General features: G+C 44.1%; 1 protein-coding gene and 1 long non-coding RNA gene across 9 annotated transcripts in view; one reads left to right on the top strand and one right to left on the bottom strand.

Annotated features, from left to right (window-relative positions):
- ACSL4 (acyl-CoA synthetase long chain family member 4) overlaps positions 1-11674 on the top strand; it is a 65447-nt gene extending 53773 nt beyond the window's left edge. For 2 of the 4 annotated variants that reach the window (XM_075008052.1, XM_075008051.1), the window contains exons 11-17: positions 1776-1915; positions 2457-2629; positions 2844-2918; positions 3330-3518; positions 4022-4136; positions 6159-6316; positions 8757-11672. In XM_075008052.1, the coding sequence (XP_074864153.1) occupies positions 1776-1915; positions 2457-2629; positions 2844-2918; positions 3330-3518; positions 4022-4136; positions 6159-6316; positions 8757-8914 (1008 nt within the window). In that variant the 3' untranslated portion in view covers positions 8915-11672. Of the gene's footprint in view, positions 1-1775; positions 1916-2456; positions 2630-2843; positions 2919-3329; positions 3519-4021; positions 4137-6158; positions 6317-8756 lie in introns of those variants that run through there. The other 2 variants (XM_075008050.1, XM_075008053.1) reach the window with 2 other exon arrangements.
- LOC142020312 (uncharacterized) overlaps positions 1-26003 on the bottom strand; it is a 73563-nt gene that overhangs the window by 31836 nt on the left and 15724 nt on the right. For 3 of the 5 annotated variants that reach the window (XR_012647350.1, XR_012647349.1, XR_012647353.1), the window contains exons 2-7: positions 16476-16743; positions 15462-15657; positions 14499-14726; positions 13351-13562; positions 6122-6277; positions 3160-3270 (exon numbers count right to left, since the gene is read on the bottom strand). This is a non-coding gene — a long non-coding RNA (uncharacterized LOC142020312). The remainder of the gene's footprint in view (positions 1-3159; positions 3271-6121; positions 6278-13350; positions 13563-14498; positions 14727-15461; positions 15658-16475; positions 16744-26003) is intronic. The other 2 variants (XR_012647351.1, XR_012647352.1) reach the window with 2 other exon arrangements.

Here is a 26003-nt window from a genome sequence, read left to right as displayed (position 1 = left end):
GTAAGGCAAATAGGATGTTAGGAATTATTAAAAAAGGGATCGATAATAAGACAAAAGATATCATACTTCCCCTATATAAAACTATGGTACGCCCACATCTCGAGTACTGCGTGCAGATGTGGTCTCCTCACCTCAAAAAAGATATATTGGCATTAGAAAAGGTTCAGAAAAGGGCGACTAAGATGATTAGGGGCTTGGAAAGGGTCCCATATGGGGAGAGGCTAGAGAGACTGGGACTTTTCAGTTTGGAAAAGAGGCGATTGAGGGGCGATATGATAGAGGTATATAAAATCATGAATGGTGTGGAGAAAGTGAATATAGAAAAATTATTTACCTTTTCCCATAATACAAGAACTAGGGGACACCAAATGAAATTGATGGGTAGTAGGTTCAAAACTAATAAAAGGAAATTTTTCTTCACACAGCGCACAGTCAACCTGTGGAACTCCTTGCCCGAGGAGGCTGTGAAGGCCAGGACTCTATTAGGGTTTAAAAAAGAGCTTGATAAATTTTTGCAGGTCAGGTCCATAAATGGCTATTAGCCAGGGATAAAGTATGGTGCCCTAGCCTTCATAACAAGGGCAGGAGATGGATGGCAGGAGATAAATCACTTGTCTTCTGTTCTCCTTCTCTGGGGCACCTGGCATTGGCCACCGTCGGCAGATGGGATGCTGGGCTTGATGGACCTTTGGTCTGACCCAGTATGGCCATTCTTATGTTCTTATGTTCTTATGTTCTTATGTTCCGAAAGTGGCATTTTAATAAACAGCCCTAAAAATGCTAGAGGCACAGATGTAAATTTCCTGTGCCTCATTAGCATACAGTCACATGATTCAGAGTCCAGAAGAAGCTCTTCCAGGCTCCAAAACAGCATGTAGAAGTGCAGCTCTGGGGGATCTCCCAGAAGGAAATTTTTGATGAGTAGCCACTCCATGGCCTCTTCTACATATGCCATTTGCTTTCAGGAAGAAGGGGCTTCCAGAAGGAAGACTTCCTTCTGGGAGATCCCCTGGGAGCTGTGCTTCTGCATGCTGTTTTGGAGTCTGGAAGAGCTGCTTCTGGACTCTGAATCATGTGACATATGCTAATGAGCTCCAGGAAATTTACATATGTGCCTCATTAGCATTTTTAGGGCTGTTTTATTAGCATGCCGCTTTTGGAACAAGTGGCATGTGTAGAAACAGCCACGGAGTGGCCACTCCCATCAAAAATTATTGCCCACCCATGCTCACACTTTTCTGTTATGGAGAAGACTCCTTCAGACTTGGACTAAGGATGAAGAGTGTTTAAAAGAGTCTAAGGTTTAAGTTCCCACTTGTGGAAGTAAGCCATTGGTGCTGTTAACTAGTGGAACTTTTCTGAATGGTCTGAGGTAATTTCAGTTACTTGCCATGTACTGACTATAGTAATTTTAAGTCTAGATTGTCATATTAAAATGTTTTACTATGAGATTTTTTTCCCTAATCCATCAGCTTTATAACTTGAAGGGCATTTGAGGAGGGACAGAGAAAGGAAAATGTGACCTTGTGGCTCACTTCCCTATTACCAATTTCCAGACATCATTCTGTCACCTTGAATAGCCCCTAGCTGGAATTGAATATAAATTCATTAAATAGATGACACTTGAAGTGTAACAATTGAGCTATGTAGTCTCTACTAAATTGTTGCAAAAATGTTAAATCATCCAGTACTTCATTTTTTGTTTTTAGGTAAGTTTGAGGCATGTGTTCAATAAGAAGTAGTAATTCTTTGTCCCTTTTCAATTTTCTCTAAAGGAAATAATGGACCGAATTTACAAGAATGTCATGAGTAAAGTCCAAGAGATGAACTATTGTCAGAGAACGCTGTTCAAGATAGGCTATGACTATAAACTAGAACAGATCAAAAGAGGGTATGATGCACCTTTGTGTAACATGTAAGTAAACTTAAAGGTTCAAATATCTATCTTTCAATGTATCTAACTTACAAGAGAGGACTTAATCAGTCTACAAGCATTCCTCTTTGTGCATGTGATCTGATACTATAGGACTCCAGCATAACAGCTAAGGGCATAATGAGCTGCTAAGCTTTAATTAGGGGAACTTCAGACAGGAAGTGAGATGAAAGTCTAGAGTGAGGGGCCATAAATTATTGAAACACATTGTTTAAAGTATGTGATAAATTTTCTCTTGGATTTTTTTTAAACCAAGACCAGCTGCCTTTCTAAAGGAAATGCTCTCCCTCAACCATGAGGTACTGATCTAGATGCAGGAAATACTGTGCAAAATTCTCTGGTTTGGATAATGCTTGTCAGACTACATTATCATGATGGTCCCTTCTGGGCCTTGAAAATCTGTGATTAGCAATTTGTTAGATATGTCAGCTGAATAAGTGAAGCGTCTGTAGTCTTTCCTGCAGTGGACTGGAACAAGTGATATTTATACTTTTTTTTTTTTTTTTTTTGTTTAAAACCTCAGACTTTTGTTTAAAAAGGTAAAAGCATTGCTCGGAGGAAATGTGCGTATGATGCTTTCTGGAGGAGCACCCCTTTCACCTCAAACACAAAGATTCATGAATATTTGTTTCTGCTGTCCTGTTGGCCAGGGTTATGGATTAACAGAAACATGTGGAGCTGGAACAATTACTGAAGGTATATTAAAATACTTTGGGAGATCACAAGTTTAATGTAGGTGTGACTGTAATTTTCAAGTACATATTTCTAGCTCTTACCTGCTAGACAATGAGTTAATAGCTACATTCCTATTCCAACTCTGTTTACATGTCATTTCAATATTGCCAGATTTAAGGCGGGGGGGGGGAAACCTTGGGGCATCATCTTACTGTTCCTTTCTAATTTCCCATAGTTTCTGACTATAGCACTGGCAGAGTTGGGGCTCCTCTTATTTGCTGTGAGATTAAATTGAGAGACTGGCAGGAAGGTGAGAACTTTTTGGTTTCAGCATGTTCTGTTTAATTCTTTCTTTTGAATCTATCTGCATGTTTCAAGCTACAGATAAACCAAGAATATGAACAATTCTTGTCAATAAGTTGGTGTTAACAAAGATACACAGCAAACATAGATAGTGATGATAAACTACAGCACTCTGAAGCCTTTGACTCATGAAATGCATATGTGGGAGTATAACACTTTGATCGCCAAGTAACTAGTTTTACTGTTACCTAGCTTGTTTTCCTGTCGTCCATGTAATCAACCGTAGCTGAAGTAATTGGGTTTCAGTATTTTGCAGTATCTTGATAAACAGATAGTTGTCTGAATTCTTCAGTATGTTCCTGGGAGAGCAATGTATACTGTAATTCTGACTTGGAAAAAAAAATTACTTTTCTTTCAGGGGGCTATACTTGTAGAGACAAGCCAAATCCTAGAGGAGAAATTATAATAGGTGGACCTAATGTATCTATAGGATACTTTAAAAGTGAAGAAAAGACAGAGGATTTTCATGTGGATGAAAAAGGCCAGAGATGGTTCTGTACTGGAGATATTGGAGAATTTCATCCTGATGGGTGTCTGCAGATCATAGGTTGGAGCCTTACACGTTTTTTTGCCAATTTAAATACCAGTTAAGCAAGAACATTGCATCATACATGTGAATAAGTGAGGAGGATTAGGACTATTATGACCACACACTTCACAACGTTGTTGACCTCAGTGTTAATGTTTTAAACTCGTTGTTTGTAATCTTATTTACAGTCTTTACTTTGCCTTCACTTTTGTTTTTAAAGTGAGAACCTTAAGTTTTAGGTTAGTTGCTAAAATTTAGATTCCCAGTGACTTGTAATGGTAGTTGCAAGTCTGACGACTACTCCTAAAGGGCATTGTTTTTAAAATGGACATTTCTATAAAACATAAATGCTAATAATGTCTAAGCAATTTGTTTAGTATTCACTTTTTTAAACTTTCTGCATTTTCCATTAACATTTACGTAAGCATTTAAAATGTGGTACTTTAAAATAATTCAACTGAATATATACAAGAGGAGAAATCTTAACTCCTTTAAAGCAGCATGCCTTTCTGACTTCCTAGATCGTAAAAAAGATTTGGTGAAGTTGCAAGCAGGAGAGTATGTATCTCTAGGCAAAGTAGAGGCAGCACTTAAGAACTGTCCACTTATTGACAATATCTGTGCTTATGCCAAAAGGTAAGAATTGTTATATTCTTTCTCTCTGCCACTCAAACTTTTATGTAGGGGCATTTTTTTAAATACTTAATTATATATGATAAATCCTTTGTCTGAAAATAGACTGTAGGCCTAATTCTCCAATACACTGAGGCCAGGGGTCTGCATCCAAAATAGTGAAGAGCCATTTATCCAAATTCAGTTACAAAATCAATACTTTTAAGAGCTGCAATGCATGTGAATGCAAGATGGTCTTTCCCCCTTTTCTCCCCCTGCTCCTTCCATCGTCACTACCTCCCTATGCTCACCTGCCCCAATCCCATGGAGTACCCCCAGGCTCACAGCCATCCCACCCACTCTTACCACAGCTGCCTCCTATGCTACTGCACCCCTGCTTTGCGCGCCCCCCCATGTGCTTCCCCAACACTGCATGCTCTGTCTGCAGTCTCCCCTCTCCACAAGCCATGTGCCACCAAGGGGCCATTGCCTGACCACCTCTCCCCACCCCGCAGTTCACTCACAACCCCCATATTATGGAGAGAGTGAGGGATCATGGTAGGGCTACTGAGGGATAAAGGAAAATAGAGGGTCAGGTGGGGGTAGTGAAAACAGCCACATTCCTGCTGCAGTAGGAGCTCTAGTTTGCTGGCCTGCCTGCGCCAAGGGGGGGTAGTCTGAACTTACCCCCCCTCCCCCGGCTGGGCAGCTGCAGCCCCTCACCTGCTTTCAGTGCACTCCCTAGCCCCTGTCCCGCTGCCAGCTATGCTGGGGGAAGGGGTGTCATGCATGCCTGTGTGGGGTGGGGAGGGAACTACTGTAGCCCCAAGCCCTCTCATTTGGCTCTTGTTATGCATGCTCCCCCCACCCCCCAACCAGCCTTAAATGTGTTTTTCCCATCACCCATTTTTCCCCCTTGGTTTCTCAGCCCAGCTCTGGCTCAGAGCCTTTGCACTGCATCAGTCTGGGGTCTGTGTGCGCTGTCCCTTGACTCCTCCTTTCTCTGCCCCTTCTCCTACCCCCGCCCCCCCCCGCCCCCTGCAGTCCAGGTGGGGGAAGAAGGCTGCCTGTACCTGTCCCCCTGCAATGTGTGTAGCTTGCAAAGCAGCCTCTGTTGCTCATTGCATTACATCTGGAGCCACAGAGTCAGTGTCAGGAGTCACAAATGACTCCTTTAACGAACCACATGTGATTCCAGAACTGCAGGTTGACAACCACTGCACTAGGGCCTTCTTAATACCATTAGGAGAGTAACCCTAGTTGAAGTCTCCCTGCGGCTGCCTTCCTTCTCCTCCCCCAAATAGGGAGGTTGCCCCCTGGCCCAGTCCCCATCAAGCTTTGAGAGTAGGAAGGAAGAAGCTATGGTACTATATATTTTATAGATGGATTTGGCCTTCGGTCAAAATGCTAAATCAGAGTTTATCTTGATACTTAGTGATTCAAAGCATTTTTCATGGGCTTTGGAAAAGTCCACTACCCTTCCCGTAGTAGTAGATATAAGACTTTACTTGCACTCACTTGCTGGGTATTAGACTTAGTAGACTCTGGTCTCTCTGTCTCTCAATGTACATATGAAACTGATTGAACTCAGTCACTTACTTGAAAGCATCATGATAGAGGTTGAGTAGTATGATGGGGGGAGAAGTTAGCTATATAGCTAAAAGCACTTAAAATTTCTTACTTAGTTTGGGTCTAAACTTGCTGCAGAAGATTGAATGCTTAGGTTTGATCTTCTAGGTGCCATTTCATGCATGCACAAAACAGCGCATTCCAGGGTCACTGTCAACCCTGGAACTCCTTGCAAGCTGCAAGGATTAAGAAATGCCGACAAGAGGAATGCTCCTATTGGCATTCTGCAATAAGGATGGACAAATATTGATGAACGCAAATTGATTTTTGGTAGGCAATTGGCATACCTAAAATTGCACAGCAGCTGTCTATTAACGTTAAATGTAGACCCAGCCTTAGACTCAAGTAATATTTCACAATCTGAAATTCTTTTTACTTACCTGGTTTTCTTTCCTTGTCTTTCTCATCCTGTTCTAGTGATCAGTCTTACGTGATCAGTTTTGTGGTTCCTAATCAGAAGAGGCTGACTGTATTAGCTGAACAGAAGGGTGTTGAGGGAACTTGGGTGGAAATCTGTAACAATCCTATCATGGAATCTGAGATATTGAAAGAGATTAAAGAGGTGGCAAATAAGAGTGAGTATAACTGAATTGTTTGTGTACTGTACCTGCTGGATTCACAAGAAGCTGAAAAAGGGCAGCAAAACATCAGCAGATAGTTTCCTCACCTGTTATCTCTGGGTGTAATTGGCAAGATTTGCCTCTATTGAGAGCTCTCTGAGTAGAGAACACTTGCAGGCAATTCTTACCCCCTAAAGCAGGATACTGTAGGAATCCAGCAAGTGTTCTACGCACAATGCAGTTGGCTTTAAGAAATTTTGCATATTATTGTAATACTGGCTGAATGGCCAAAAGCTGGTATGGCTGCTATCTAAGATAATCCAAGAGGTTAAAGAAATAGATGCTTTTAAAGTGTTCCAAGGACCAGAGAAAATAGTTGAAATTTTATGACCAAACAGGAAACACTAAAGATGGGAATGTATTTTTGTAATAACCATGCTAATAAAGTACATACAGTAGACCCTCGAGTTACACAACGATGGTGTTCCTGGGCAACCTTGTGTAACTCAGATTTCATGCAAGCTGGGAGGAGCTGTGAAACTGCCCAGCAGCACGTTGGCTTCCAGCTCCCTTCTGTTGTCCAGAGCCAGGAAAATGAGCATATTGCTGGTTTCCCAGCTCCCTGCCATTCCCAGGGACTGGGAAACTGACAGGCACAGCAGCACCTGTCAGTTTCCTGTCTCCTGTGAATGGTGGGCTGCCTGCTGCTCACAGGAGAGGGGAAACTGATGACAATGCTGGTCAGTTTCCCAGCTCCTGTCAGAGGCAGCAGCAGCTCCTGTCAGGGGTGGCAGCTGAAAGTCAGGCTCTGGGCTGCCACCCCTGACAGGAGCCAGGAAACTGACCAGTGCAACAGCTGGTCACTTTGCCTACTCTTCTGAGTGGCAGGGAGCTGGCAGCCTGGAACCAGGTGTTAGTTCCCCCACCACTCAGTCATGTTACCAAGATATGTGCAAGTTGAGGGCACGTATCTTGGGGTTCTACTGTATTAACAGTCTTCCATCACTTATTCCTACAAGATAAAAATCAGTCTAATGTTTACAGTACAATTCTAAGAGGATGGTAGGCAGTGTGTGTTTTGTTTTGTGAAATTTTCATGTGTCCCCTTGAATTAGCAGAAACTTATATGCAACACAGAATTAGGTCAATATTTTTTCCACAATTTTTTTTATCTTGTTCCTTTTAAGAGTTTGACTTATGATAGAGGGGGGGAATCCTTCAACAGTAATCACTTATAGAACTTCAGAGTAAAATTTTTCCCTTGAGCCTTTGTTCCAAGGGAACTTTAACATAATCATCTTGGATTTAGGTTTTAGAGAATATTCTTTAGTTAAATCACAAAGGGCACATCTAAATGAAAACACCTATATTGCAGTACAGTTTAATGTAAAGCCATAAAGTTGAGTCCTACAGCTGGAGCTATTCAGTGTGGGCATTGATTCTAGCAATTGTACATTTACTGCCATCTTCTGGCTGTATTTGTGAGAAACTGAATTTCAAAACAAGATTAAGTAGGGGTGGGTGGGTGTTTTTCTATTAACATTAAGAAGGTGATATACTTGTTTAGTAGTATTTATATTGTGGTAAATTGTTAGTGCACAAGCGTTGCCTCAGATCAGAAGCCCTTTTATGCCAAACTCTGCATAAAAACAGACTAAGACCATCCCATTGAAGGAGTGTGTAAACTAAAAAGGTTAAATGACTTTCAGTGTTTCCATTGATACGTTTTTGAAAGGTTTGTAATTTTGGCCACTGGCTTTAAGCAAGGATTTCTCATTTGAGTGCAATTAAAAGAGCTGTGAGGACTTTAAATGCTATTGTAAGAAAAATAAGGAAATGCTTTCTCACTTTGGATGTTAACTTATTTGGAATTCTCTTTTTATTTAACATTTCTAAGAACAAAACTTACCCCATGTAGTCCATGCTGGAACAAATTTTTCTGGCAATGTTCCCCCCCCACCCCAAAATATTTTTAAAAGACATACAAAACTATAAAATAACATTTATGGTGTGGACTGTTTGTTGGAAACAAGTATGTCCACCAAGCATGTTTTGGAAACTTACCCTCTGTATGTTATGACTAAGTATGTGTGCAGTGTTGTCCATAGTATGGGAGTGTACACATACAGGTGTATACACACAATCTAGATTTATACTGTTTGCATTTGTGTGTACTTAAAAGGTTGAGTCAATAGTGTGCTACTAAAATAGCAACAACCACTGGAGTTGTACAAAAGATAAATGATATGGAATGTGTTACTCGAATACTTGAATGTAATGACAAATACTATTATGGCCATAAAGTTTACATGTTCTTTAGTGTTGTTTCCATAACTATATTTATATGAAGTTATTTGCACAATACAATACAGCAGACTACTGAATGTCTTAGTCCTGTTCGTGAAGTTGTATAAATCTCTGGATGTAATAATATTTTTTTCTATTGCTCCTCCAGTGAAATTAGAAAGATTTGAAATACCCATCAAAGTGCGTTTAAGCCCTGAACCATGGACCCCAGAGACTGGTCTAGTAACGGATGCTTTCAAATTGAAAAGGAAGGAGTTAAAGAACCATTACCTCAATGATATCGAGAGAATGTATGGAGGCAAATAAATGTCTGAACCACACTGACTGACTGAAGTTGTGTAGAAAGTTTCCCCCTCACGCCCTACAGGACAGAACTCAAGCCTCAAAATATTGGACTGTATAATGTAGATACAATGTGCAGTTCAGGCAGTATATGAAATCATGGAAAACCTCCCTATCTGTAAATCCTGCCACTGAGGGGAAAACCACTTTCTGAACCAAATGTCCTAGCTGCTGGCAGAACACTTATACTCTGTAAAATGTTCCATTTAATCACCTCCATGTGGGAGTTAGATGCAATCATGTAAAGCAGTGAGACTTGCAAAACTGATTTCCACAGTTGCTACTATATCCTATTCCAATGGCTCTTCCATCTGTTCTTTTCCACTCCCCACATACAAATACAAAAAGGAGTTAAATTTGACACTTCCCATATCAAGGAATGGTACTGGGTGAGGAGTAAAAATAAACACATCTTAAAATTAGCACTTTTTAATGCAAAACTTGAAGATGAACTAGGAAAACTTTTTAAATACCAAACATTCCAGCTTTTGCAAGTGTTGGGTTAATGTCCTATTTCCGGTCCTGCCCAGCAGTCCCTCTCCGCTGAGCACGTGGGCAGCTAGCCAGGAGAGATTCAGGTGCCACCCAGCTGAGTAGCAAAGCAGCCACAGCCTCCCACAACTGGCAGCATGCGTTTCTACTGGTGATGCACATCTTGGTGTACATAACTTATTCTGCCCATGGATGGATAAAATCAGAGGAAACACTGGTCCTGTCCTATTTTTAAATAAAAGTTTTATTTGACCCTGACCAACATGTTCATCAACTTATCTAAAAGGCCAATACAGATATAAAAAGCTTTCATGTAATTTATGCATTCATGGAAGAGGGAAAAAATCTGAAGTTGCTACACTGCACATAGGCTCAATTCTGCTATGGCCTCTGTGTTCAGAAGCTGAAAGAGAAGTAAAACTAAAATATGTCTCCCTGTCCAATACCAGTTATGTTCTGCTTTGAATTCAGGGCAGCAAGCTCCAAGATATGGACTGGTTGCTTTTTAACACTCCTACTATAAACTTTGTTCACAGGCCGCAGAATTAATTACATAAAGGACTCAAAATGCATTACTGGCAGTCTGACTCTTCTGCACCTCAGTTACATTGTGAATATTTTCAGTGCCTAAAAGGGAATAATATACTGAAAGGCCTTTTTAACCAAAAAAGTCAATTCTCAAGAGTTTATGAACAACTTAAAATCTCCAGTATATGTTAAATGTTATGACATACTTGCCAAAATGTTTTTTAAACACCAAAACAGCATTTTCATATTTGACACAAAGGTTACAAAGTCTCCTGTGGCCAGAACTGCTACTTGCTTGTAAGATCATCTGCTAGCATTGAACTGAGGCCTTTCAGATATGTAAAGGCAGAAATGACATTCTGATTACCACCTGAAAGAATTTTCAGGATTAGGACCTACAACATTTTTGTATTAAAGTATTTAAAAATACAGGTTGAACCTCTTAGTCCAGCATCCTCAGGGCCTGACTTGCTGAACGTGGAGAGGTCAATATTGTCTAGCAGCATTACCAACACTTCCACTGTTCACCAAACTCTGAAAAGACATTTGAGGTAAATTAGAGTTAAATAACCTCAAATACTTGAGCCAAAACTGATGGCTGTAAAACTTTATGGGACCAGAGGAGACTTGGCCACACACATGATAAATGGACATCTGGCTAAATAAAAATCATACTGGACCAAGGGTGTTGCCGGCCAAGAGAGTGCTGGATTAGAGCGATTCAACTTGTTTTACTGTTCGCCGTTTAAATGTTAACCAAATCAGGCTACATTTGTAAGCCAAGCACTTCCCATAGTGGTCTCTTACTTACTGTTGGTGAGCTTGGTCTCTGATTAGGGAGTTTTGTTTGCTTAAGAGAAAACAGCTGAGGTAGAACTTTGTGAAAATTTTTGTTTTAAAAACTGGAAACTGTAAATGTGCTGAGGGAAAATGGTTTGCCCTTTGAGTGTGCAGCAGTCAGTACTGTTTCTTCAAAATCATTGGTTATCACTCTGGGTTTATGTACCCCTCTTAGCTGTTCACACTTAAACCATAAATACTGTAAAAAGGTAGAAGCTCTGTTTGACTTTGCACTTCTTTTGTAATCATTGTGTTGCTTACATTTTGTACAGGTGTGATTCTCAATTGTGATATAAATTTGATCAAGTATTTATAAAATAGATTTGTCTAGCCGTAATTAAATATTGTGTATATGATGGTAAAAAGAAAAATTAGTGTCATTGTAAAGAGTGGAGGGTTTTATATGAAACATCTTCAGTATATAGCAATTTAAAGAACAATCAGGACAGGTTTTGCCTTCTCTGAGGTGTATGTGTGAATCCTTTTTCCTAGCTCAACCAATATTCAAAGTGAAAATAAATCACGGTTATGGATTGTTTAACCACAAGCTCTTGAACTGTGTCCTTTCTCTAGGAACCAGTTTCTTTCTTTTCACATGCCTGACTCCTCTAGCCAAATCACAGTACTGCCCCGTGATTTTGCTAAAACTGTTTGGCCATGGAGTAGAGGAGGAAGACAGACAAGTCAATTTAAAGCTAGTTGCTACCAGTTTTGCATGGAATTTCTAGAACCCTAAGAGCCTCTTTTTCACAGTTTATAGGGAGTATCTGGTTTAAACTTACTAGTGCCAGGTATATTTTCAAGTCTGTCCTTTGTCACCCCCCTGCAATTTTACAATGTGTTACTAAAATAAACAAAAGTGATAATTCTGCTTTAAAGTATGTTATGCGCACATATTAACAATGCCCACTTCAAGCAAGAGAAATTGCTTGTAGTTTGTGAATGGCAAAATTTGACTTGAAATTTCTGCTGACTTTCAAGGTGTTTAAATGGTTGCTCCTGCAGAGAACTAAACAGTAGCATAATTGAGCAGACAACTTTGGGGAGGTACTTGTAGCTTAATCTCTATCACAAAAACAAGTTGTGGGGAGGGGGAGAATGGTTTGCACAATAGAAAGTGAAGGTACAAATGCAATAATGCTGGCACAGCTGTGACGAAAACAGCATAAATAGCGAAGAGCTAACAGTCTTCTGACTGGTTTCCACAAAAATATGCAGTTCATTCTAACACCTTTTATCCTATTAAGATGGCTCAGGCCTTTAGGTATTTTCTGGGGTAAGGCTATCTTGTTCCTTTCCAAGCCCAATTCCCTGCCAGCAAAGCAACTTATATGTTCTGGTCCTTAGTTTACTTCAATGTATTGTAATGTACAAGCAAACTGCACTTTTTTTTTGTAGGTAGGGTGAGCATTGCTAAATTCTTTCACTGGTGGTACTTATTTGACTACTGTAGCTTCATTGAGTATGGAAACATCTATTTAAATTAACAATTTAATAATATTATATAGAGGATAAAAGTTTAAAAGCTTAAAAAAAATCAAACCCGGTAAGACAGAAAACTTTTTGGTGAATTAGCCCACTCTTCTCTTTTTGACAGAGTAGGGACGCTACTGAAAGAACCAAGGGCTAGGAATAAGGTTGGCAGAAGGGGCAGGGAGATCTTTTAACTGATACCTGTTCTGCAGAAACTGTCTGGACCGTAAGATGGCCAAGCCTCATAATTAATTGTTATGCCTATCTATCTCAGAGCTGCAAGTGACCTTGAGAGGTCATTGAGTCCAGTCCCCTGCACTCACAGCAGGCTCTATCACCATCTCTGGCAGATGCATTTTTTTTAAATCTATTTGTCCCAGATCCCTAAATAGCCCCCCTTCCAGTGAGCTATCCCTTCTCACAAGCAGGGTGTTGATGCACACAGATGTCAAGGGAATCCTGCAAAGACAGTCAGGAACCAAGGGTGGAGATATTTGTTAATTTTTTGCCACAGGTTCCATGGCTGTGCAGCAGTATTTCTTCAACTGTTGCAGGACACTGTACTGTACTATTTGCAATCAATAGTGCAGGGACAAAGCAGCACATAAGTGGACTGCATACATACCAGGAAAAAGTCTGCTAGCATCCAGTGAGGGAGGTCTTGTTTCCCTCCTTACCTTCAACTGGCTGCTACAGTGATTGCCATGTGTGGAGAAGTGTGGCGTAATTATAATGGTTTTCCTGAAAAAACTGCTCCACAAGCCATGACTATTTTCTTTTGCCTCTATGCACTCCCACCCACACACTTGCCATGTTCAGTGCCTACAGCGGTGTGTGCCTCACAAGGATCAGGAAGAAAGTCATTGGCTTTGTTGCAAAAGGTCCTACTAAGTGAAATGTTTCAATGTGGAGGTAGAACTAATCAAGACACTTGACATCAATTAGCCTGCAAAGAATCAGTTAAACGCATTAGACTAATGTAGACACTTGGAACCATGAGCCAGATGAGTGGAACTGCTATAGGCACCTGCATGGCCTCAAAATATGCTAATATATTTATGGCTGACCTGGAACAATGATTCTTCTTCGAGTGGTCCCCGTGGGTGCTCCACAGCAGGTGTCAGGCTCGCCCCGGCGCCGCAGATTGGAAATTTTCAGCAGTCTCTGTTGGGTCGCGCATGCGCCGATGCGCGCCTTCGGTCACACGTGCGATCCGGTCCCCGCCAGTTCCTTCTCAACCGCCAACGGCTGCAGACAGATTCCACTCCGGCTCCAACGCCTGAGAAAGATAAAACTGTGTTTTAATTTTGTTAATATTTATTAGTTGATAGTTTTAGTTGGCATCACCAATCTCCAGTAGTGATCCCTATGAATACTATCACAGAGCATCTCCGCCGCTGTCAGCGTCATCAGAGGTCACGCTCGTCTAGACCCCATGCGTATGCTTTCTGATCGTGGTCCAGATCCCCATCACCGGGCCCTTGCCCCTGCTGTTATGGCCACCCTTACCATACTGAACACTGGCACAGGGGGTCCAGATCCAGGGGTAGATCCCCACCCACACCTCGCCAACACCCCTTCACACAGTCTCACTCCGTGAGAATAACACAGCCTTCCCAGGCGGATGTTGGTCCACAGGCCCTGGACCTCCCTTCTGAATCCTCAAAAGGGCAAGCATATGAACAAATCCAGGAATCTGAGGAATTAGAGGAGGTATATCATAGCGACGCCTCTTCATCCTTCCCAGATGAGGCGGTTGTCTCCGGGGATATTTCCCCCCCCGGACGACCTTAGGCAATTCCAAAAACTATTCAAGAGAGTAGCACAAACACAAGACATTCAAATAGCAGAGGTGCAGGAAAAACATCATAAACTCCTGAAAAATTTGAGACCCCCGGCTTCATCTAAGATCGCCATCCCACTAGATGAAGCAATTATGGAATCAGCCACCAACATATGGCAGACTCCAGCCTCCACCCCTCCCACAAATAAGAAGGCGGATAAGAAATACTTTGTTCCAGCCAAGGGCATGGAATTCCTGTTTAGCCACCCCCAGCCAAATTCCCTGGTAGTCGAATCATCACAGCATAGATCCAAGACACCCCAATATAAATCAGGAGGGTCAGAAAAAGACGTGAGGAAATTAGACACGTTCAGTAGGAAGGTCTATTCCTCCTCTACCTTACTACTCAGAATGGCAAACTATGCAGCACACCTGTCAAACCACAACTTCGACAGTTATTCCAGACTGACTTCCCTCATGGATTTCCTTCCAGAGGATAAGAAACCGGTGCTGAAAGCGATCGTCCAAGAGGGCTACGCAGCCTCACGAACAGGAGTTCAGATTGCCCTGGACGTGGCAGACACGGCAGCATGCTCCACAGCCACAGCAGTGGTAATGCGTAGGGAATCGTGGCTCCAGACGTCCGGCATTCCCAGAGATCTGCAAACAAAAATTGTAGACCTTCCATTTGATAAACAGAAGTTATTAGCAGATTCAACTGACTCGGTCCTACACTCCAGCAAGGACTCGAGAACCACACTTAGGACCCTGGGCATATATACCCCTCTGTACAGGAGGAAGAAGTTTTACTCCCAGCAAAGGCGCTACGCTTATCAACCTCAGCGTACACAATATCAACGGAGTTATGACGAAGGACGCCACCACCAGCAGCAACAGTATAGGGCCCCCAGACGACACCCCCAGCAGGGTCGCGCACCCTCGGGGCAAGCCCTGAGACAGCAAGTTTGACAGGCATGTCGAAGCCTGCAATATCAAAACCATCCCTCAATGCCAAACCCAGCACATGTTCCATCATCGGCTCAAACTGTTCTACTCTCAATGGCAAAACATCACCACAGACAAATGGGTACTGGAAATTATAGCCACAGGATACAAGATCCCCTTCCAATCACTACCTCCACCGAAACCTCCCATCCAGTCCTTCTTCAAGGACCTCTCCCACGAGACAAGGTTAAAACAGGAGGTAGACCATCTCATGTTCATAAGGGCGGTGGAGAGAGTTCCGGAACAATTCCAAGGGAAAGGGTTCTACTCACGATACTTCCTAACAGAGAAGAAGACAGGAGGCTGGAGGCCAATCCTGGACCTAAAGGCCCTCAACCGACATCTGCGCAAACAGCGTTTCAGGATGATTACAACTGCCTCCATACTTACAGCATTGGACAATGGAGACTGGTTTGCAGCCCTTGACTTGCAGGACGTGTATTTTCATATAACTATTCACCCGGCACACAGACGTTTTCTCCGCTTCACAGTAGGCAGGGAGCACTTCCAATACAGAATTCTTCCGTTCAGTCTCTCTTCGGCGTCCAGAGTGTTCCCCAAAACACTGGCGGTAGTATCAGCTTATCTACACAGACAGGTTGTGTTCATTTTTCCATACCTGGATGACTGCCTACTGAAAGGGGCCTCGAAGGCAGAGGTCCTATGCATGATACACGTCACTACAAACACATTCACCTCGTTGGGCCTAGTTATCAAAGACCAAGCCTACACAAAATATAGAGTTCATATGGGCATGCATAGACTCTACTACATCAAGAGTATACCTGCCTGATGCCCGTTTCTGCACCATCAGAGCCCTGGTACAAGTAATGACGTACAGCCCCACAGTGCCAATCCTAACATGTCTACAACTGTTGGGGCACATGGCGACCACCACGTTCGTGGTACAGAATGCCAGGCTGCATATGCGGGGCCTGCAGCATTAGCTGGCGAGCGTTTACAAACCAATAGTCCATACCCTCCACAGGGCAATATTGCCCATAGCGGAGGTGCGCAGGTCACTGGCATGGTGGGCAGATCGCAAGAATTTACTAGTAGGGGTGCCCTTCCACCAACCACAAATTGCGATTTTTCTTACAACAGACGCATCCCACATAGGATGGGGAGCGCACATCAGCAACAAAGGAACTCAGGGGCTATGGTCCCCTGCGGAAAAGACATTGCACATAAACATACCAGAACTCAGAGCAGTGTTCAATGCGTGCAGACATTTTCGGAAATACCTGCATGGCAAAGTAGTCGGGATAAATACCAACAACACCTCCACCATGTTTTATATCAACCAACAAGGAGGGGCCAGATCCCATGTGCTATGCGCGGAGGCAGTCCGATTGTGGAACTGGTGCATTGTCAACAATATAATGCTAAAAGCCTCATACTTACCCGGTGTCCACAACGTGAAGGCGGACCAGCTAAGCAGGTGCTTTGCGCTCATGCACGAGTGGCAGATCTGTGCCGATCTGCTCCGACAAGTATTTCACAAATGGGGGTTCCCCAAATCGATCTGTTTGCCACTTACAACAACAAGCAATGCCCTCAGTACTGCTCCAAAGTGGGCATAGGACAGAGATCCTTGGGGGACGCCTTCACGGTGCCATGGAAGGGCCCTCTACTCCATGCGTTCCCTCCCACGTCACTCATTCACAAGGTTCTAGAGAAACCCAAAAGAGAGAGAGCACGCATAAAACTTATAGTCCCAACCTGGGACAGACAGCAATGGTTTCCTCTGCTTCTGCGCATGTCATGCCGCCCGCCACTCCCCCTACCGGTAGTGCCGGACCGTCTCATGCAGGCTCAGGGGTCCATAGTGCACCCACATCCTCAAGGACTCTGCCTACAGGCGTGGCTAATCCATGGCTCAGCACCTTAGAGAGCATATGTTCGGAGGGAGTGAAACAAGTCTTGGAGTCCAGTCAAAGGACTTCCACCAGAAGGACTTAAGCACAGAAGTGGAAACGATTCATGTCCTGGTGCTCTTCCAAGCAGTTGGCTCCTCAGGGCGTTCCTATAACTGCAATTCTAGAATACCTGCTGGAGCTAAAACAAGACGGACTCTCCCTAACCTCACTAAAGGTCCATCTTGCAGCTATATCAGCATTTCAAGAAAAAGAGGAAGGGCCAACCATATTCGCCCATCCTATGGTCACACGGTTCCTAAAGGGGCTGGCAAACCTGTACCCCCCTCGGAAACCGCTATCACCATCATGGAGTTTGGACTTGGTCCTCCACACGCTGTCGGGACCACCCTTTGAACCATTGGCCACGGTACCCCTCCGGTTACTTACCCTGAAAGCAACCTTCCTTCTCGCGATTATGTCAGCCCGCAGGGTGAGCGAAGTCGCAGCAATAATGGCAACGCCACCCTGCACAGTATTCTCAAAAGAAGTGGTGATCTTACGATTACACCCGGCCTTCGTTCCAAAGGTTTCCTCAGAGTTCCACATTAACGAACCAATAGTATTACCCTCATTTTATCCTAAGCCTCACAACTCCAGCAAGGAGGCACGGCTATACCTGCTAGATGTAAGGAGGGCGTTGGCCTTTTACATAGACAGAACGAAGCCCTTCCGGAAAACAGACAGACTCCTGGTGTCTCTCGCACCCAGGTCAAAAGGGGAAGGCCCATCCTCACAAAAAATTTCAAATCACATTGTATCCTGCATAAGACTGTGTTATGAGCTGAGTAAGACCCCTCTGCTAGTTCCACCCACGGCTCACTCCACCAGAGCGATGGCAGCATCGACGACCTTCTTCAAAGGAATCGCATTAAAAGACATCTGCAGAGCGGTGACTTGGTCATCTTACGACACCTTTGCCAAGCATTAGGCCATGCACCGGGTGTTCAATGAGGATACATGCCTATCGACAGTAGTCCTATCAAGGGCAAGCTGCACATAAAGCGGACACCCACCTCCTTAATTGGGGTCACTGCTGGGTAGTCACCTGCTGTGGAGCACCCACGGGGACCACTCGAAGAAGAAAGAGAAGTTACTCACCTGTGTCATAACGATGGTTCTTCAAGATGTGTCCCCATGGGTGCTCCACTACGCACCCATTCCTCCCCGCTTCAGAGTTCTGTTTCGCATTTGTCAGAAGCATCGGGGCAGTTGGTCAAGGAACTGGCAGGGACCGGATCGCGCATGTGACCGAAGGCGCGCGAAGGACCGGCGCGCATCGGCGCATGTGCGACCCAACACCTGCTGTGGAGCACCCACAGGGACACATCTCGAAGAACCATCGTTACTACACAGGTGAGTAACTTCCCTTTCCTCAGCTCTCATCTGCTATTACCCCTCCTCTACTTAAGATATATTGATGAGATCTTTATGATTTGGACCCCTGGTATAGAGCTTCTAGAAGAATTCCACAGAGACTTTAACAATCTGCACCCTACCTTCAACTTATGCCACAATTACTCCAGGCAAGAGGTACGTTTCCTGGACACTACAGTACAAATCAAGGATGGCCTGATCAATACCACAGTCCCACTGATCACTATACTTACCTACACCCTTCTAGCTTCCATCCTGCACGCACAACTAGATCCATTGTTTACAGTCAAGCCCTTAGGTACAATCGCATTTGCTCTGATCCAACTGACAGAGACCAAAAACTACACAATCTTTACCAAATATTCATAAACCTGAATTACCCACCAGGAGAAATAAAAAATCAAATTGACAGGGCCAGACGAATACCCAGAGACCAGCTACTCAAAGATAGACCCCCCCAAAAAAGCCAAGAACAGAACACCACTGGTCATCACCTACAGCCCCCCCAACTCAAATCACTGCAACAAATTATTAAAGATCTACAACCTATCCTTAAATCAGGATACCACATTCCAGAAAGCCCTTGGTGACATGCCTGTTCTCTCATACAGACAAACTCCCAACCTCATGAGGATCCTCACCAACAACCACAGTGTATACCCCAGGAATACCAGTGCTGGAACCTCTCCTTGCAACAAAGCCCGCTGCCAGCTTTGTCCATGTATCTTTTCTGGAAATACCATCACTGCACCTAACCAGGTTATTCACAAAATCACAGGCACAGTCTCATGTTCCTCAACGAACATCATATATGCCATCATGTGCCAACAATGCCCAGATGCTTTGTACATTGGATAGCCTAACTCCCTTAGACAAAGAGTTAATGGGCACAAAACAGACATAAAAACACTTCAGATCCACAAACTGGTTAGTCAACATGTTAATGGAGTGGGCCATTCCGTTAATGACTTAAGAGTTACTGAAGAAAAATTTTTGCACCACTCTTGAAAGGGAGACAGCAGAGCTGTCTTTTATAGTCAAACTCAGCACATTAACATGGTTTGAACTGGGATGGGAATTTTCTGGGTCACTATTGGGGCTCATTTGCATACTTGGCTTAATCCAATTCTTGACCTTCCCCTGCCCACCCCAATAGTCTCTGATTTGCTCACCTGGATCATTTCTTTTTCTGATTTGTCCTCCTTGATTACTGTTTTTGGTTCTCTGTACTTTAAATATTGAGTCTGTTCTGGTATGGCTATGGTCTGAAGAAGTGGGTCTGTCCTACGAAAGCTCACCTAATAAGTTATTTTGTTAGTCTTTAAAGTGCTACTTGACTGCTTTTTTGTCTTTACAAAACCAATTTGACTCTTCTCACAACTAACTGTGCTCATCTGTGCATCTGAAAATTCTGATCTTTATTACAGTTTCAATTACCATTCATGATATTGAAACTAAGCTCACTGGCCTGTAAATGCCAGAATAACCCCCACCTCTTTTTTTAAAAAGAGATACATTATTAGCTATCCTCCAGCCATCTGCTGTAAAGGCTGATTTAAGTGGTGGGTTACATACCACAGCTAGTTCCACAACTTGAGTTCTTCAGTACTCTCGTGCAAAATCCTAGTGACTTATTACTGTTTAACTTATCAGTGTTTCAAAACCTCCTCCACTTATACTTCAATGTAGGACAGTTCCTCAGATCTATCACCCAAAAAGAATACCTTGGATGGGGGAATTTCCTTTGTGACTTCTGCAGTAAAGAGAAATAGAAATAATTCATTTACTCCTCTGCAACAGCTGTATTTTCCTTGAATGCTGCTGCTCAATTGTCTACTGCAGGGGTTCTCAATTGGTGGGTCAGGACCCTAAAGTGGATTGCAATCCCATTTTCATAGGGTCACCAAGGCTCGCTTGCTTAGACTTGATAGGGTCAAGAGTTGAAGTCAGAGCCCAAGCCCCAGTGCAATGAATTTTGAGAACCTGTGGTCTAGCAGTCCAACTCATTGGGTAGCAGGCCTCCTGCCTCTGATGTACTTTTTAAAAAATTGCTGTTTGTTTTTGAGTTTTTTTTCTCTTCAAAGTCTTTTCGACCTGCATTACACTTTTACGTTTGACTGAACAGTTTATGCTTTATATTTTCCTCATGATATTACTTCCAATTTTCTAAGTATACCTTTTTACCTCTGACTCTTTTACTTTATTGTTAAGCCTTGATGGAATTTTTCAAATCTCTTTTTCCACTCTGCATGGCTACCATAACTCTGTTCACTGCGCAGATGTCCACTTTTACGCTCTGCCTCCCCCGCCCTTTACCAACCTTGTGGTAGGGTCTTGTTTACACATGGAAATTGACAGGCAAAGTTTATCCAGAATAACTACTCAGCTATAGCCACAAAGTTGACTTTAACAAAGCTCTGAATAGTGCTACAAGGAGTCCAGCACAAAAAGAGATGACTGATCTTATGATCATCAATCACATTAAGTAAACGTATTGAGCACTAACTAATCAACAGGTTCCAGTGGATTGGTTTCTGCATTTTAATGGCAACCTACTTCGCAGTGAAAGCCTGTCTGGCTACTTAGGGAAGCCTCCAGATTGGCTGTATTTACACTAGACCCTATTTAAACAGTTTTTGCTAATTGCAATTGTGAGTCCCCCATCTGTTCCCCATAAAAGAATGTAAAGAACCCAGATGTTGGCTGTTTGGGGGTCACCAAGCTGCGCATCCTATCTGCAGTCAGGAGTGACTCACATTCATCAGGTGGAACAGCAGCTTTCTTAGTTGACAGGCATTGTACAGAGTTATCAGTACAGCAGCTAGAAAGTCATTCCAAGCCATACTGGGGAGAGGAGGCCCTGAGAAGATGGTCCCCAAGCCTGCGACACTGCCTCCTTTTTCCTCACCAGCCTAATTGCCCGCAACCACTCAGCATTCCATTGAAAACCAGACAAGCTTCATCTATCCCCTTTGTTCAGCACTCTGGGGAACAAACGAACACAAAGGTGTCACCTACTTGCCTAGGTCATAGAGATCAGGGACTTGAATTGCTGATGTGCTGCCTATTATGCCCCCCCACACACACACACGCACACACTTCCTAACATCTCCCCCCGACTTTGAGATCGAACTAAGCAGGGTCACTTAGCTAGTGACCTGGGGAAGTTCAGGTCCCTCCCAGTGTGATAGGGCATCCTCTATAACATATGTGCTCCCCTTAACATGGCCCACCTCCAGTGCCAGCATGTCCTGGACCTTCCATTCTAGGTCCTGGGCCATTTTCCCTGTGGCTCTGAACAGGGAATGCTTTATAGGAGGCTGAAAGTCTCCCACAAGAGTCTCTCCCTGCAGGCCCCGCCCCCTGCCAACTAGGGGTGAGGTTGGGCTGAGGCTAGCCAGGTCTTTCAGCTTCTGCAAGGAGGGATCTCTCTGCAACTTGGCAAGGAGCTCAGTAGCTGGGGAAGGGGTGGGAACCGACTCCCACATGCTGCCTCCATCCACAACCATAGGCCTGGTAGGCCCTGCGTCTGCCAGGGTAGGACCCTGTGGCTCTGAGTGTTGTCTTCTGCACCAGGGCAGAACACCCCTCGCTTCCTTTAACTGCAGGTCAAGACCACGCCTCATGCACATTCACCTGGCCAGTTCTCCAGGTCTCCCTCCATTAGCACATCAGTTGGCAAATGATGGTGCATGCCCACCTCCTTGGGGCCTTCCTTATCTCCCTGTTTCAGGTGCACCCTTGCTTCGGGCACAGTGAAAGGGCTTGCATCTATACCCATCACAGTCTGGTGGGAGTTGGGCATCACCCAGTCTGGGCCACCATACTGGGCCAGGCCAGTGTCACATCCACACCCGTGTCCCAGAACCATGTTTGCCATCCACCTGGAGGGGTATGAAGCACTCACTCCACAGAGGCAGCCCTGCTCCCACCCTGTAAATCAAGCCTTGTGCATCTGGGTCCCCAGAAGAGGTGGCCTGTGTATCTGCTTCCTCCCAAGCTGAAGGCATACTGCCAGCTCCTCCTGCCTGAGAAGCTAGCCCCTCCTGTGGCTAGGCCCCCCCCACCCCATTAACCCCCCCAAGGCCTCTGTCTGCTCAACCTGTCTGGGAACTTGGGGGACTGAGCCTGCCTATGATCCTTCTACCCACAGCAACAACAGAAGCGGTCTTGTTGGGTCCCTCAGGTTGGTTGGTCTGCCCTGGCATTGGCTGTTTCCCTTGGGAGGGTGAGGGGCTTACCTGAGTACTCCCTCTGGGTGGCCCCACCATAACTCCACTTCTGCACTGCTGTGTCCAGTCCCTCTGGGGCTCCCCTTCATCCCTTTCTGTAAACTTGCGCTTTGCGGGCCCTTTGGCTTCTGCTCCTACAGCCACGTTCTCAAGTCAGGCAGGCAGAGTTCATGCAGCTGCTCCAGCACACCACATCAACCACTTCTTTAGTCTGGGTCACTTTCCCATCTGTCTACTTCAGTGCACTCCCAAACTTTTTCCGATATAATTCAAAGGGTCATCCCAAGCTTGCGCAACAGGGCTCTTCAGAATAAATCATAATCCCCTGCTTGTAACCCATCCATCTGGCTGAATGTCTCTATGCCTTTGCGATCCAGTACGGGGTTGAGATGCTGCGGCTCAGCCTGTTTGCTGAATCAATCTGGTACAGATCAAAGGCCTTCTCAAAGGTATTAAGGAAAACATCTCTCTCTCTCTCTCTCTCTCTGAGAGAGAGAGAGAGAGAGAAAGGATGTTCATATCAAAGCTCTATGCAGTCCAAAGCCCCTTACTCCCATCTTGACTCACTGACACAGGGGTTTCTTTCGCCCTCAGTTCTGCCACCATGCACACATGCTGCCGCTCTCTCTCCTGGCAGACTTCCTCTTGTTCTTGTTGCTCCTGTTCTCAGGCCTCCAATTCCTTTAGCATCAATTCAAATTCCCAGTGCTTCAGCTCCACAGAACAGATGCTGAGCGGGCAGGAGCTGTGACTGACCAAGTGGTTTCCAGCAGCCTTGGAGTTTGTCCAGCTACCCCCAACCCCTTCTTGAACCTCAGCTGGGTGGGGTCCTGGAGTGTCTCCAGGGCCTAGCTGGCACCTTCCAGTGGAGACTGGACCCAACTCTAAGGAGTGATCATTCTCTTCCAGCTGGGCAATGAGTTGGGCTTTGGCGAATTTGCCACTGCGGAGCCCTCACACCTTGCATAACTGGACAATGTCCTTTTTAAGGAAACGATTATACACCATCTCTCAGCTGCTCTGGGAAGGACCCCTTCAGTGTGCCAGCCTCCTTGTGGGTCACATCTTCCCGGTGTTAGGACTGATTCCAATGGACTCCAGGAGTTACCTCTCCTCAGGTGTCACATCCCCTTTCAAGGTCCATAACCACACTCTCTTAGGTTAAGCTGCAGACCCCCCTGCCCCTGGGAACCACTCCTTACTGCCCTTCAGCACACCTGGGTCTCACTGGCCCCTCTTCTTTCATCTGTACCCCAGTCACTTATTGCTAGATGCTTCATCCTATGGCTGCCACCAGAAATTATGGGACTTGGGGGAGTCACCAAACTCTGCACCGCATCCACTGTCAGGAGTGACTCACATTCAGCAGGTAGAACAGAAGCTTTATTAGTTGACAGGGACACAGCATCATAGAGAGTTGTCAGTACAGCAACCAGAAATGGTCATTCTAACCCACACTAGGGAGAGGAGGCCCGGGGGGCGGGTCTCCAAACCCAGGACCCTGCCTCCTTTTTTCCCTCTCCCGCCTCCAGGCTGCCTCCTAACCACTCAACATTTAATTCAAAACCAGCCAAGCTCCACCTAGCCCCTTTGCTCATCACTGTGGCGGGGAAGACAATGGAACACAGCGGTGTCACCTGGTTGCCAAAATCAGGGGCTTCCATTGCTGACATGCCCCCCCCCCCACACACAGAGTTCATCACAGTGTCAATTTCATTTTTACCCAAGCAAAGAGTTTAAGAGAAGTCAGATGAAAAAATGCCTAACATAGTGAATGCTAGTAGGAAGGGGGTAGGTTTAGAGGATAAAATAAAAAACAAGTAAAAAATTACTAAGAAAAATTAGATGTCTGCAAGTTACCAGGGCCTGGTGAAATGCGTCCTAGAATACTCAAGGAGCTGATAGAGGTGGTACTGGAACCTTTAGCTATCATCTTTGAAAAATCCTGGAACCTGGGAGAGATTCCAGACGACTGAAAAAGAGCAAATATAATGCCCATCTATACAAAGGGGAAAAAAACAATCCAGGAAACTACAGTTTAACTTCTGTGCTAGGAAAGACAACGGAGCATGTAATTAAGGAATTCATCTGCAAACATCTGAAAGAAAATAATGTGATAAACAACAGCCAGCATGGATTTGTAAAGAACAAATCATGACAGACCAATCTGATAGCTTTCTTTGACTGGATAACAAGTCTTGTGGATGAGAGAGAAGCAGTGGATGTGGTATACCTATACTTTAGAAAGGAGTTTGATACAATCTTGCATGATCTTCTTATCAATAAACTAGGCAAATAGAACTTAGATGTGGCTCTATAAGATGGATGCATAACTGGCTGGATAACCATTATCAGAGAGTATTTATTAATGAGTCAAGTACCACTTTAAAGACTATCAAAATAGTATTAAGTCAGTTCTGGTATGGCTATGGTCTGAAGAAGTGGGTCTGTCCCAGGAAAGCTCACCTAATAAATTATTTTGTTTGTCTTTAAAGTGCTACTTGACTGTTTTTTTGTTTTGATACTATATAGACTAACACAGCTCCTTCTCTGTTACTATTTATTAATGGTTTACAGTCATGCTGGAAGAGCATAACAAGTGGGGTTCTGCAGGGGTCTGGTTTGGGACTGGTTCTATTCAATATCTTCATCAATAATTTAGATATTGGCATAGCGAATACATTTATCATTTATTTATTGTAGAGGATACCAAGCTGGGAGGGGTTGCAACTGCTTTGGAGGATACGGTCATAATTCAAAATGATCTGGACAAACTGGAGAAATGGTCTAAGGGAAAGGGGATGAAGTTTAATAAGGACAAATGCAAAGTACTACACTAAGGAAGGCACAATCAACTTCACACATACAGAATGGGAAGCAATTGTTTTGGAAGGAGTACTGCAGAAAGAGATTTTGGGGTCATTCTGGACCACAAGCTAAATATAAATCAGTTGCAAAAAATGCAAATGTGATTCTGGGATGCATTAAACAGGAGTGTTGAGAGCAAGAAACGACAAGTCATTCTTTCACTCTACTCAGCGCTGATTAGGCCTCAGTTGGAGTACTGTGTCCAGTTCTGGGCACCACATTTCAAGAAGATATTGGAAAAGGTCTAGAGAAGAGCCACAAAAATGATTAAAGGTCTAGAGAACAGGAACTGTGAAGGAAGACTGAAAGAACTGGGTTGGTTTAGTTTAGAAAAGAGAAGACTGAGAGGGAACATGATAGCAGTTTTCAAGTATCTAAAAGAAGATTACAAAATGGGAGAAAAACTGTTCTCCTTGGGCTCTGAGGATAGGACAAGGAGCAATGGGTTTAAACTGCAGCACGGGAGGTTTAGGCTGGACATTAGGAAAAACTTCCTAACTGTTAGGGTAGTTAAACACTGGAATAAATTGTGTAGGGAG

The sequence above is a fragment of the Carettochelys insculpta genome, chromosome 13 (assembly GCF_033958435.1).
Source record: "Carettochelys insculpta isolate YL-2023 chromosome 13, ASM3395843v1, whole genome shotgun sequence".
NCBI lineage: Eukaryota > Metazoa > Chordata > Testudines > Carettochelyidae > Carettochelys > Carettochelys insculpta.
Note: the sequence above shows the minus strand (reverse complement) of the source record. Positions and strands in the feature narration are given on the sequence as shown.